The sequence below is a fragment of the Ctenocephalides felis genome, unplaced genomic scaffold (assembly GCF_003426905.1).
Source record: "Ctenocephalides felis isolate EL2017-DRISC unplaced genomic scaffold, ASM342690v1 CF-g0.4_SCAFFOLD_00845, whole genome shotgun sequence".
In the NCBI taxonomy this organism is placed as follows: Eukaryota; Metazoa; Arthropoda; class Insecta; order Siphonaptera; family Pulicidae; genus Ctenocephalides; species Ctenocephalides felis.
This window is the reverse complement of record NW_020536999.1, coordinates 2024835-2038013: the sequence shown is the minus strand read 5'-3', so window position 1 is coordinate 2038013 and position 13179 is coordinate 2024835. Positions and strand designations below refer to the sequence as shown.

At 28.8% G+C, this 13179-nt stretch overlaps 1 protein-coding gene across 1 annotated transcript in view; it reads left to right on the top strand.

The window, feature by feature from the left end:
- LOC113364029 (phospholipid-transporting ATPase IA-like) overlaps positions 1 to 12574 on the top strand; it is a 35956-nt gene extending 23382 nt beyond the window's left edge. The window contains exons 18-19 of the mRNA XM_026606491.1: positions 8689 to 8783; positions 11846 to 12574. Coding sequence (XP_026462276.1) covers positions 8689 to 8783; positions 11846 to 11943 — 193 coding nt within the window. The 3' untranslated portion in view covers positions 11944 to 12574. The remainder of the gene's footprint in view (positions 1 to 8688; positions 8784 to 11845) is intronic.
- The last annotated feature ends 605 nt before the right edge of the window (positions 12575 to 13179 follow it).

Sequence of the window (13179 nt, the reverse complement as noted above, 5' to 3'; positions counted from 1 at the left end):
AAAGCAGTAGCAAGTTAATTCGAAACAGTAGAGTTATTATAATTTGCGGGAAAGTTGATTCGAATCACTTTTTCTTGTCTAGCATCAATTTAAATTTCTGCAAAATTGATTCGAATCATCTTTCCTGTCTTAACAAGATGTATATAAATTACCGCAAAGGTGATTTTAATCAATTTTTAGTAAGGTTATTTTATTGAATGGTACAGTTGATTCGAATCATTTTTTAGTGTATAGGCTTATTTTACTTTACGAAGAAGTTTTTTTTTTATTTATTGGCTTTTGATATACATCATAAGGCCAGATGTCATTCATATAATTGTTTGCTACAAATTCGAAGAAGTTGATTCGAATTACTTTTTAGTGACTAGACTTGTTTTAAATTGCGAAGAAGTTTATTGAAATTACTTTTCTTGCTAAGAATTATTAAACACTGTGACAATATTGATTCGAATCACTTTTTTTCTTGTTCTGCATTATTTTAAATTTATTCAAAGTTGATTCGAATTGCTTGTTTTTGTCTAGATTTAATTTAAATTGCAACAAAATTGATTCGAATCACTTTTAATTTGAATATGCAATTTGCAATTCAAACCAATAACAAGTTAATTTAAACCACTAGAGTTAATATAATTTGGGCAAGAGTTGATTCGAAACACTTTTTTTCCAGCATTATTTTCGAATTGCTTGTCTGAAAAGTTGATTCGAATCACTTTTTTGTACTTGACACTTTTAAATTACTATAAAATTGATTCGAATCATTTTATCTAGTTATTATAAATTACGACAAATTAAATTTGACTATATTATCTGGAAGTACTATAAAGTGATCTGGAATGAGTTTTTTACGTAAGATTATTTTATTACATGGTAAAGTTGATTCGAATCATTTTTAGTTCCTGGACTTATTTTAAATTACGAAGAAGTTTATTTGAATTATTTGTTCTTGTCTAGACTTATTGCGAATTAGACAGAAGTTTATTCGAATTACTTGTCTTGTCAGGAATCATTAAAAACTGTGACAAAGTTGATTTGAATCACCTTTTCTTGCCTAGAATTATTTAAGTTTTCTGCAAAGTTGATTCGAATTGCTTGTCTTTGTCTAGAGTCTTTTCAAATATCTGAAAAGTTGATTCGAATCACCTTTTCGTACCTGACTCTTTCAAATTACTACAAAATTGATTCGTCTCATCTTTCTTGTCTAGTTATTATAAATTACAAATTTGATTTGATTATATTAACTGGAGGTACTATAAAGTGATCTGAAATGTGTTTTTTTACGTAAGATTATTTTATTACATGGTAAAGTTGATTCGAACCATTTTTCAGTGCCTAGATTTATTTTGAATTACGTAAATGTTCATTCGAATTATTTTTTTTTTGTCTAATATTATTTTAAATTAGGCAGAAGTTTATTCAAATTACAGTTCTTGCCAAGAATTAATAAAAACTGCAACAAAGTTAATTCGAATTACTTTTTAGTGTATAGACTTATTTTAAATTACGAAGAAGTTCATTCGAATTACTTTTTCTTTCTAGACTTATTTAAAATTAGACAGAAGTTCATTCGAATTACTTTTCTTGCCAAGTTGATTCGAATCACTTTTTAGTTTTCTTTACTACAGTTACAAATATATAAAATTTCTGCAAAGTTGATTTGAATTGACTTCATGTTTGGATTATACTAATATGCTCAGATAAATAAATTTTTAGTTGACTTTTAGATATCTGAAATCAGTTAGTTTGATTCAAAGCAATTTTTTTTATTGTAGTCCAATTGATTGATTCGAATCGAACTAAAATCAACTTGTTTCTAAGCATTTTAGTTTTTTTTTAAATTATTGACCCGAGTTGAGTTAATTTGTAAATTACTAATTTGATTTTAATCGTTTGTTCAAATTTATCAGTTATCGATTCGAATCAATTTTTAGGCTATATGATTTAATTTTGCATTTATTTAAATAATTACATACAGTATTTTCACTTCTTCTATAAATGATGACTTTATAAATTTGAATCAATTGTTTTTGCTCGATTCAAACCATTTGATAATTGTTAATGAATATTTTTATAAAAATTGTTAAAAAGTTATAATAATATATTAAATTTGTTAAAAATATCTAGTCAAGCACAAAATGTTGCAGCACAATTTTGAAGAGAAACATCTGCGAACGCACAATTTATGGAAGTGCATTTATTTGAAAATATTTAAGTTAATTTTTAGATTATCACTAAAACAAGATTTTTTATTAACTTTTTAATATAATACTTTTAGAAACAATTTTTATTATGTTAATGAAGGTTAGTGCTTAATTATAGTGTTATTGAAATTTAGAATTTTATTAAATTGTTATAAAATAAATAAAGCGTCACAACTATTATAGTTACCACTTTAAGGCTTTAATAAAAATAGATCATATTCTCGGGTGGTTCTTAATATGAATGTTTTTGAATTTTCTTGCTCCCAAATTGTTCAAATTCAAATTGTTTGAATTCTTCAAATTCTTCCTAATTGATAAAAGAAAAATCGCTAAAAGTTTTAACCTTTTATATTAACTCTAACATAGTCCGCACTCCAACCAAAAGTTTTTATTTTTCTTCCTCAGTAAATGCTTATTTTATAAAATATAACAATTTGTTGCTGTAATTTTTTTATTTATAATCAAAATAAGCAAATAGAATGTTATTATCAAAATTTTGATTCACTTGTCGCTAAGTTATAAAATTCGAAAAAACAAATGGAATTTTACGATCTTAGAATTAATATTGAAAGCAAAAACTTTCAGAGAATTGTTTTTTGTCAATTTGGAGGAATTTGAGCAACTGGGAGCAAAAAAAATTCGAAAATATCCATTTTGAGGACCACCCTAATATATATACAATTGTTAGAATTTGTACAGAGTTTATTATATATTTATATATATTATATTTAATAGATTTATATTTAATAGTATTATCGATTGACCTAAACCACAGGCCTATGCTCATTTACACACACAGACATGGTTTCGGAATAAAAATTGCAAAAAGCTAAAATTTAATTAAATTTAAAGAATAAAAATGGTGTACAAAATTTGTTGAATAAAATCTATTGATTTATATTTGGATTTATAAAATTTTAAATTAACTAATTTTGCCCAAGGCAGCCTTTGCACACTCCACTTGACGACGTTAAATTATTTAATTTAAAAAAATACAAACCTACAATTTTTATATGACCGTACAGTTAGACTTTATGAAGGCTGCTGGACAGTTTTTTTGGTTTTGATTTTCATTAAAAATTTTTTCAATGGCAGCTTTTACGCACTCCACTTGATGACAAGACTTTGAATTTTATAACAAAAAATATACTAACACACTAATTTTTTTGATATAACTTAGCAGTTACAGTTAAACTTTGTGAAGGCTGTTTCATAAATTATTTGGTATCGGTATTTATTACAATTTTTCCGGTTTGGCAGCATTTCCGCCATTTTGTCAAAAATTTTACTTTGATCAAAATGAAGCTTGTACATATATAAATACATTAGTTTTTTGTTTCGTTCAAATCCACAAAGTAGTTTAGATTCTACAGCACTTTTCAGTTGCATAATTTTCAATGGCAGCCTTTACGCACTCCACTTGACGACAACATTTTGAATTTTTAAGTAAATACTTATACTAACACTAACATGTTTTCATATGACTTAGGAATTAGCAGACAAACTTTGTGAAGGCTGTTTGACAAATTATTTAGTATTGATATTTATTACATTTTTTTTCCGGTTTAGCAGCATTTCCGCTATTTTGCCAGAACTACTACTTTGGTCAAAATAAATCTTGTACATATATAATAAATACATTAGTTTTTGTTTCATTCAAATCCACCAAGTAGTTTAGATTCTACAGCACTTTTCAGTTGTATGATTCGAAGCAAACCAAATACGATGTTTAGACAGACATTTTCATGGGCAGCCTTTACGCACTCCACTTCACAAAATCTATACGAATTTTTAATTAAACACTTATACTAATACTACATTTCTTTGAGTTGACCTTTCTTTGACTTTATTTGAATAGACGTTCTTTGAAAAATTTTCGGTATCGATCATTATTAATTTTTTTTCCGGTTTAGCAACATTGATTTGTAAATGGCGGACATTTTTTCAAAATTTCTACTTTGGTCATATTGAAGTCTGTACATTTATAAATACATTAGTTTTTGTTTCATTCAAATCCACCAAGTAGTTTAGATTCTACAGCACTTTTTAACTTGTATGATTCGAATCAAATGACTTTGTGATATGAATCGTTTTGTTTGAGTTCGTGATTGGATTAAATTTTAAAATTAAAAATAGTATATGAAATTTTTTGCAGCCTTTGCATACTCCACTTGACTAAAAAGACGTGAGAATTTTTATTTAAAATATATACAAACACTAATATTAAGTTATTTGTTGGTCGTATAAACATATTTCGCCAATGGCAGCCTTTACACACTCCACTTGACGTAAGAATTTTTATTTTAAAAAACTATTACTATAACTAACACTAAACCTTAACAAACACTAAATTAGGTTATTTCTAGTTTTCAAATGATTTAGCAAACTTTGTGAATACTGCTTAACAAATTTTCGGTTTAGATTTATTATTTACACCGATTTAGCAGCAATATTTTTATTTTCCAAATTTAATTTTAAGCGTTAAATTAAAGTTTGTACATATATAAATAAATTAGTTTTTGTTTCATTCAAATCCACCGAGTAGTTTAGATTTTATATTAGATTCGAATTAAATCAAATGCAATGTTTTACAATATTTATTGGCAGCCTTTACGCACTCCACTTGACAAAATCCATACGAATTTTTAATCAAACACTTGTACTAATACTAAATTTTTCGAGTTGACTCAGTAATTATAATTAGATTTTATGAAGAGACTTTATTAGACTGTTTGACAAGTTTTTGGTATTGTTATTTATTACATTTTCACCGATTTAGCAGCATTTCCGCAATTTTTTCAAATTTCTACTTCAGTCAAAATGAAGTTTGTACATTTATAAATACATTAGTTTTTTTTGTTTCAAATCCACCAAGTAGTTTAGATTCTACAGCACTTTTAAGTTGTATGATTCGACAAATCGATTCGAATCAAATGACTTGTCGATTCGAATCAAATGACTTTGTGATTCGAATCGTTTTATTTGACTTTGTGATTCGACTCGATCTCACAGCACACATTATTTTTAAAAATGCAATATCTCAGGAACTATTGGTCGTATTTAAATAATTTTTTCACACGATTGTTGTAGATTTAGTAGACAATAGAATGGACTGCAAATAAAAGTTAGCATAGTTGTAGAAAATAATAGTTTTAGCCTTTATAGCGTTTAGGGTGACGTCACAAACCACTAACGCTAATTTTTAATTACATTTTTCTCGGGAACTATTAGTCGTATCGATTTGATTTTTTCACTAATCAATCTGTATTTAAAGAAGAATACTAAAGACTAAAAATAAAAATTATAGTTAGATTATTTGCTTTAAACTTTGAGCACTGTAGCTTAAGTTTTAATCAACTATAGTTTAAACTAACGCACAATTGCACTTTAAGGATAAAGTATCTACCAATCTTACCTTAAGTAAGATTTATTAGTTAGCTATAGTTCTAGCTACCGAGCACTATAGAGTATTTATCTCAGCACCAAAATTAGCTAATCTAGTTTCCAAAATCTTAAACTACTTTCATGTTTTGTTTAAATAGACGCCAAATGGTTGCTTTGGGTGCTTTATCCAGATGTAAGTATGAGAAAGTAGAAAAAGTTGCATAACCTCGTTATAACGCGATTTGAAATTTGTATTATTATTATTATTATTCTTAGTATTTATTATCATTATTGTTATTTTTACCGGTGGACAAAGGCAGGTACATGATGAGAGAGCACAATTTTTTTTTTGTTTTTAGTTGGTCTTTCCACAATCTACTTTTACAATTTTTTGCTACTACGAGCAAGATGAGTAAGAAAAAAAGGAACTCTACTGACGAGCAAACTGTTTTTTTTTTTTGAAGTGACACAAAAGGTCTCTACCTACAAGTAAACTGATAATTTACTTAAACTAGACAAAAATGAATTCTACTGACGAGCAGATTTGATTAAATAAAAAAAATATGACTCTACTAGCGAGCAAACTGACAACTTGATGAAATAAGAGACTAAAAAACTCTACTACAAGCACACTACTTTAACAAGCAAACCTAAAATTTACTTGAGTAAAAAAAATAAAGAACACTACTACTAAAATCGAGAAAACTCTACTGTCGAGCAAACTGAAATATTTGCTCAATTATTATAAAAAGGATTGAAAATTTGCTTGAATAAAATGTAAAAGGACTCTACTGACGAGCAAACTGAAAATTTGCTTAATAAAATGAAAAAGGACTTTACTGACGAGCAACTGATAACGTGGAAAATGTGGGAGAAAAGGACTCTACTGACAACGAATTAAAATTTTTTTTACATAAGAAGAGAAGAACTCCACTAGCAAGCAAACTGAAATAGAAGATAGTAAATAAAAAGGTACTCTACTGACAAGCAAATTGGAATAAAGACAGAAAAGGACTCATATAAATAGGACTCTACTAACGTGCAAATTTAAAATTTGTTTAATATAAAAAAGACTCTACGAAACGAGCAAACTGAAAATTTACTCAAGTAAGATTAAAAGGACTCTACTGACGAGCAAATGTTTGTTTGAGTAAAATAAGAAGGACTCTACTGACGAGCAAACTGAAAATTTACTTTAATAAAATAAAAAGGATTTTACAGACGAGCAGACGGAAATTTTAGCAAGAGAAAAATGAACTCTACTGACGAGCAAACCTGAAATTTGCTTAAAGGACTCTACTGACGAGTAAATTGAAAAATTGCTTGAGTAAAATTAGTAAAGACTCTTGAACTTTGTTTGAGTAATATAAAAAGGACTTTACTGACACGCAAGCTGAAAACTTGTTTAATATGAAAAGGACCTTACTGCGCGGGCGAAATAAGAAAGACTGATGAGCAATTGGAAATTTGCTTAACTAATATGGAAGGACTCTACTGAAAACTTTCTTAATGTAAAAAAGACTCTACTGACGAGCAAAGTGACTCTTACTCACTTCACGTGTGGGAGAAAAAATGACTCTACTGACGAGCAAACTGAAATTTACTTATATAAATTTGAAACAAATTCTACTGGCGAATTTTACGATCACATTATCTATAAATAAAATTTTAAAAACAACTTATGCGCGTTATAACGAGGTTATGTTAATATTTATAATATTTTTATGATTTAAACAAGTAGTAAGATTATTTAAAATGGGACCAACTATAATAGTTTTTTTACATTTACCATTTGGACGGTACTGACGAGCAAAGACATAACATAATCTTATTGGCCAATCTGCCTATTGATATATTAAATGGTCACTGGTGTCAAGTGACCAAAATACCTTTATCAGTTCGAAAATCTTGTCAGGACGTTGTTTTTTGTATTTTTAGATGTTTTTTTTGGATTTTAGCATGAGTGTTGTATGTTTTTATGTTGCTGCCTAACATCATCATCATTTTAAATAAAATAGTAGTAAAGGTGTAAAATCTACTGATCTACTTTGGTGCATTCTAAAAATATGATAAAGTTGATCCTTTGGATAATGTTGGTCAAAATTGAATTTTGTCACCAAATTTCTGGATGTCTAGAAACTGCAATATTAACTGATGACCGAAACTTTCTTATGGGTCATCTTTTACAAACCGAACACCAATTAACCTTGACTTTTAGAATTGTGTGAAAATTTGTTTACAGATAATAATAATAATAATAATAAGATCAGTATTTTTTTTTTTATTGTACTCATTTTGAATTCAACTTTCAGTTAATTGACAAAAATAATTGTTTTTCCAATTTTTAACAAACAAAAGCAGTCTATTATTACATATGATTTACATACCCTTTCCCAACTCGAATCGATTGAAATAAACACATATTTTTCTTTTACTCTCAACTACAAAATCTCTTTATATGATATTGGAGGCGCAGTTAGATCCAAAGATATTAAATTACAATCATACTGATCTGTTTCACCACAACTGGAGATATTAAGATTAATGCAGAGGAAGACCATCAAAATTGAGCAAATTATCCAAATTTCAATCGTAAATATTTTCTTTAAAAAATTTTTAAAGCAAAATCCTGAAATACGTGTCAAATGATTTTATGAAGAGTATCTGTAAACAAATTTTCAGACAATTCTATAATGTCATATATTTTTTGTCCAAAAGCCGTACGATTTGTAAAAGAATGACCCTTATGTGAAACTCTAATGTTGGTTTTGCAGTTTCTTGACATCTAGCAAAAACCAAAAGTACCAGCATCATGATGACAAAACATCATTCTTTAGCCTGCAATGTGCCAAAAATTCATCAGAACTCTTCATCAACATGCATGGTATTAAAAAAACATCATTTACCAGTTACCTTTTGCAATTTACCATTTTATCATTTACCATCACCATGGTTTGGATTTTTTCACATCTGCAATGTATCATTTACCATTTATCATCAAGCACGCAATTTGTGATTTCGTTAACCCATTTATTTTTAAAATTTGCTTCTTATCGCGTAGTGTAATTGAGTTTTTCGTTTTTTTCCTTTTTCGTCGAATAATTAGGATGACCGAACGCGCCCGACTTTTGTCGAACGTCCGAACGTTGTTCAGCAAAAGGAGCGGCCCTAGGGTAAACAATACGGACGTTGAGTTGGCCCGTGAGTATTAAATTTGAAATTGAAATTAAAATAATTGTAATTGGTAAAATAAAGGGTTTGGGGTTAAGGACTGACTGACTGACAATAAAGGATTTAGAGTAGGTGTATTTGAATGTGGAGGTCCAGTGGTCTATGGAAGAAGAAGTTGGTGAATACATGTTTGTATGGATCAAAGACGTGGTTTGTACTATTTTTGGAGCTTCGGAGATAAATGCCAGTTGGTCAAAGAAAAAAGACAAGCATATTGAAAATTAGCTTAAATAAGATTAAAAAAATGAGATTCTTGTGACAGACAAATTTACTTATATAAGTGAAGAAGACGATCAAACGAAAAGTTTTCTTAACTAATATAAATACGACCCTACTGACTTGATGTTTTTTGGGCGTAGGACTCTACTATCGAATAAAGTGATAACTAATTTTAGTGAAAGTAAAAGAAGTCCACAAGTTATGAGGCAATTCTGCCGTAACATAGACGTTGCCATGACAACGCTATCTTATGCTTGTTCCTTTGTAGTGAAACTATGAAAATGTCCATCTATTTCGTACGATCAGACGTATTTTAGATATAAACAAAACAAGGAAAAATGTTTGAGATCGGAGATCGGAGTATTATGGATCAGAGACATGGTTCGCACTATTTGGAAAATTCAAATGTTGCATATGTATTCTCCTGGATCAGAGACATGATTTGTACATTTTGAGAAAATTTGAAGGTTCTTGAAGAACAATGTAGAAGACCAAATGGTGGAATGAAGTTTTTAGATGAATAAAGAAAATGTAGAGTTCTTTTACTCTATTGACGAGCAAACTGAATTTTTTTTGAGTACGGGTACAAGAGGACACTACTAACACACAAACTGACTACTAATTTCAGTGAAATGAAAGAACTCTACTGACGAGTTAGTTCAGCCTTTATTTAAATAAGATAGGACTGAACTGACTGAAAAATTAAGGAATTAAAAAAGATTCTACTGACGGGGAAACTGAAAATTTGTTTAGATGATATAGAAAGGACTTCACTGATGAGCAAATTGAATATTTGCTTAAATAATACGGAAAAAACTCTACTGACGAGCAAACTGAAAATTTTCTCAAGTAAGATAAAAAGGACTCTACTGATGAGCGATCTTAAAATTTAATTAAGAAAGATAAATAGACAAAAATAAGAGAGGAAAAGGACTCTACTACTGACGAGCAAACTAAAAAATTGTTGAAGTAAGATAAAAAGGATTCGACTGACTAGCAACTGAAATTTACTTATATTAAGTGAAAAAAGGACTCTACTGACAAGCACATTGAAAATTTGCTTAAGATAAAAAGGATTCTACTGACAAGCAAACTGAAACTTTTCTCGAATGCAAATTAGGACATGGTTTATACTATTTTGAGAAAATTAGAAGTTTCTTGAAGAACATTGTAGAAGACCAAGTGTAATAACGTTCCTAGCTGTAAATGAAAGCAGAAATTCTACTGACGAGCAAACTGAATTTTTGTTTCGAGTATGAATGCAAAAGAGACTCTACTAACGAACAAACTGACAACTAATTTCAGTAAAAGTAAAAGAACTCTACTGACGAGCAAATTTAGCCTTTATTCAAATAATATAAGACTCTACTGCAAATTGAAGAAAAGGACTCTACTGACGGGGACAATGAAAATTTTCTGAAGTAAAATAAAAGAACTCTACTGACGAGCAATTTGAAAATTTGCTCAAGTAAAATAAAAAGGACTCTACTGACGAGCAATCTGAATATTTGACAAAAACAAAAAAGGACAAAGGACTCTACTGACGGGCAACATGAAAATTTGCTCAAGTAAAATAAAAAGGGCTCTACTGACACTCAAAACCGTTTTTTTTTTTTTTTGAGAACTCTACTAAGGAGTAATTTTAGCCTCTATTTAAGTAATATAAGACTCTACTGACGAGCAAATTGTAGGAAAATGACTCTACTGACGAGGAAACTGAAAATTTGTTGAAGTAAGCTGAAACAAACTTATTTTCTTGAAAAAAGAACTCTACTAAAGAAAAAATGGGAAGTCTTTTTAGTATAAATATAAAAAACGTATAACATAATGAATAATATCAAAAGGACTCTACTGATGAGCAAAGTGACTAAATAATTAAATACGGAATAAAAAAGGACTCTATTGACGAACAAATTGAAAGTGTGCTTAGTATGAAAATAATACAAAAGAATAAATATATAAAAAAGACACTACTCACGATCAAACTGAAATTTGCTTAAATAATGAGGAAAGGACTCAACTGACGAGCAACAATAAATTTGTTCAAGGTAAAAAGAACTCTACTGACGAGCAACCAGAAAATTTTACAAATAAAGAACTTTGTTTAGTAAGAAAAAACTTCTTTGAGATAGCAAAATAGACTCTACTGACGAGCAAACTGAAAATTTAATTAAGAAATTTAATGAACTGGAAATTTGCTCAACCAAGTGAAAAGGACTCTACTCTTAACTAATATAAAGAAAAACAACTTCACCAGTTACCCACCTTGACCAAGTATTGAAGTATTTTCTTATATTTTCTGATCAATAAATTTGTTGATAAATCTGGTTGAGAAATATATATATAGAGCTCTGTAACGATCAGAGATATGGACAAGTATATATAGTACCAAGGAAAAAAATATATAGCTATAAATCGCAGGATGATACTTAAAAAATACCAGATTGGAAATGTTGACATTATGAAACTTAATGGTGATAAAAAAATTGATCTATATTGATCAGAGATATGGACACTATGATACATATTTTCCATAACTATTAATACTCATACAATGCTTCAATCAGCAAAATTGAATGAAAATCTGATAGTACTGACATCAAACCTTAGTAATTCTGATTATGAAAGTTATTAGTGATAAAAAAATGATCTGTATTGATCAGAGATCTGGATACCATGATACATATTTTCCATAGCAATTGATGCTCATACTATACCCCAATCAACCTTAGACTTTCTTCTCCCCAGACCACTGGACATTCGTAGCCCTACATCATATATCTATTACCACTAAATCTCTTATCATTCCCCAGATGGCTTTGCGTTCTCCCAAGAGGAAGGTGGCGCCATCACCCAGGCGGAGGTGATACGAGCTTACGACACGAATTTACCAAAACCGGAAGGATTATAAAATTCGTCAGATATTCGTCATATTTATCATTGTTGTCGTTGTTATTGATAATTGTTTATTCGATTAGTTTTTATCTTTCGTGATGGTGAGAGTTTAGTAGTCAACAAAAAAAAACGAACTGGTTAGATCACACTTGGAGAAAAATAAAATGAAGCAATGGTTCATTTCTAAGATACGGTTTTAATTCGGCATGTGCATGATTTTGTTTGGTCGAGATGGTGCGTTTTTTTCGGTTTTGTAGATGCAACTTTTTTTAGGATTGAGATAGACAAATATTGTCTTTGGCTGGTAGAAACTAGATAAAATTCTCTATGAAACGGTATAATTGAAATTTGGATAAGATATATTAGAAGAGTTCTACTATATACTTCAGTAGATCAATACTGAAATCTTTCACTCAATTGTTTTAATTAATATGGTGAATTTTTTTGGTTTTATTGATGTAAATTTTTTGGGGATTGAGATAGATAAAATTTGTCTTCGGCGTGTAAAAACTAGATAAAATATTCCTTAAAACAGAGTTGCTTAAATTTTTTTAAGATACTTTTGTAAAGTTCTATTAAATATTTTAGAGAGCAGTACTGAAGTGTTTGGATTTAATTTGGTATAAGTAGGATTTTGTGCATTCTATTTAAATAAGGAGGGTACATTTTTTGTTTTTTTTTTTTTATGTACTATTTTATTTGATTAAAATTGTACTTTTTGTCTTTGGCATATAGAAACTAGATAAAATATCTATGAAACAGAATAATTGAATTTTTTTAAGATAATTTAAAAGAGTTGTACTCAAATTATATAACTTAAGAGCAATACTGAAACATTTCACGTCTTTTAGTTTAAATAAGATTCGGATTTTTTGGTATTTTGGATGTAACTTTTTTCAGGATTAAAATAGAAGTTTTTTGTCTTTGGCTTGTAGAAACTAAATAAAATTTTCTATAAAATAGAATACTTGACATGTTTTTAATATTATTTAAAAGAGTTCTACTGAATACTTAAGAGCGATACTGAATGTTTCACGCCTGGTAAATTTTTATAGTTTTTGGTTTTTTGGATGTAACTTCTTTTACGATTGAAATAGAAACTTTTTGTCTTTAGTTAGTGAAATGAAATTATCTAGAAAACAGAATAATTCAAAATCGTTTAAGATGATTTAAAAGAGTTTTACTAAATACTTAAAAGCAATCCTAAGATGCTTCACCTCTTGGCTTGAATCAAATATGGAATAAGAATGGT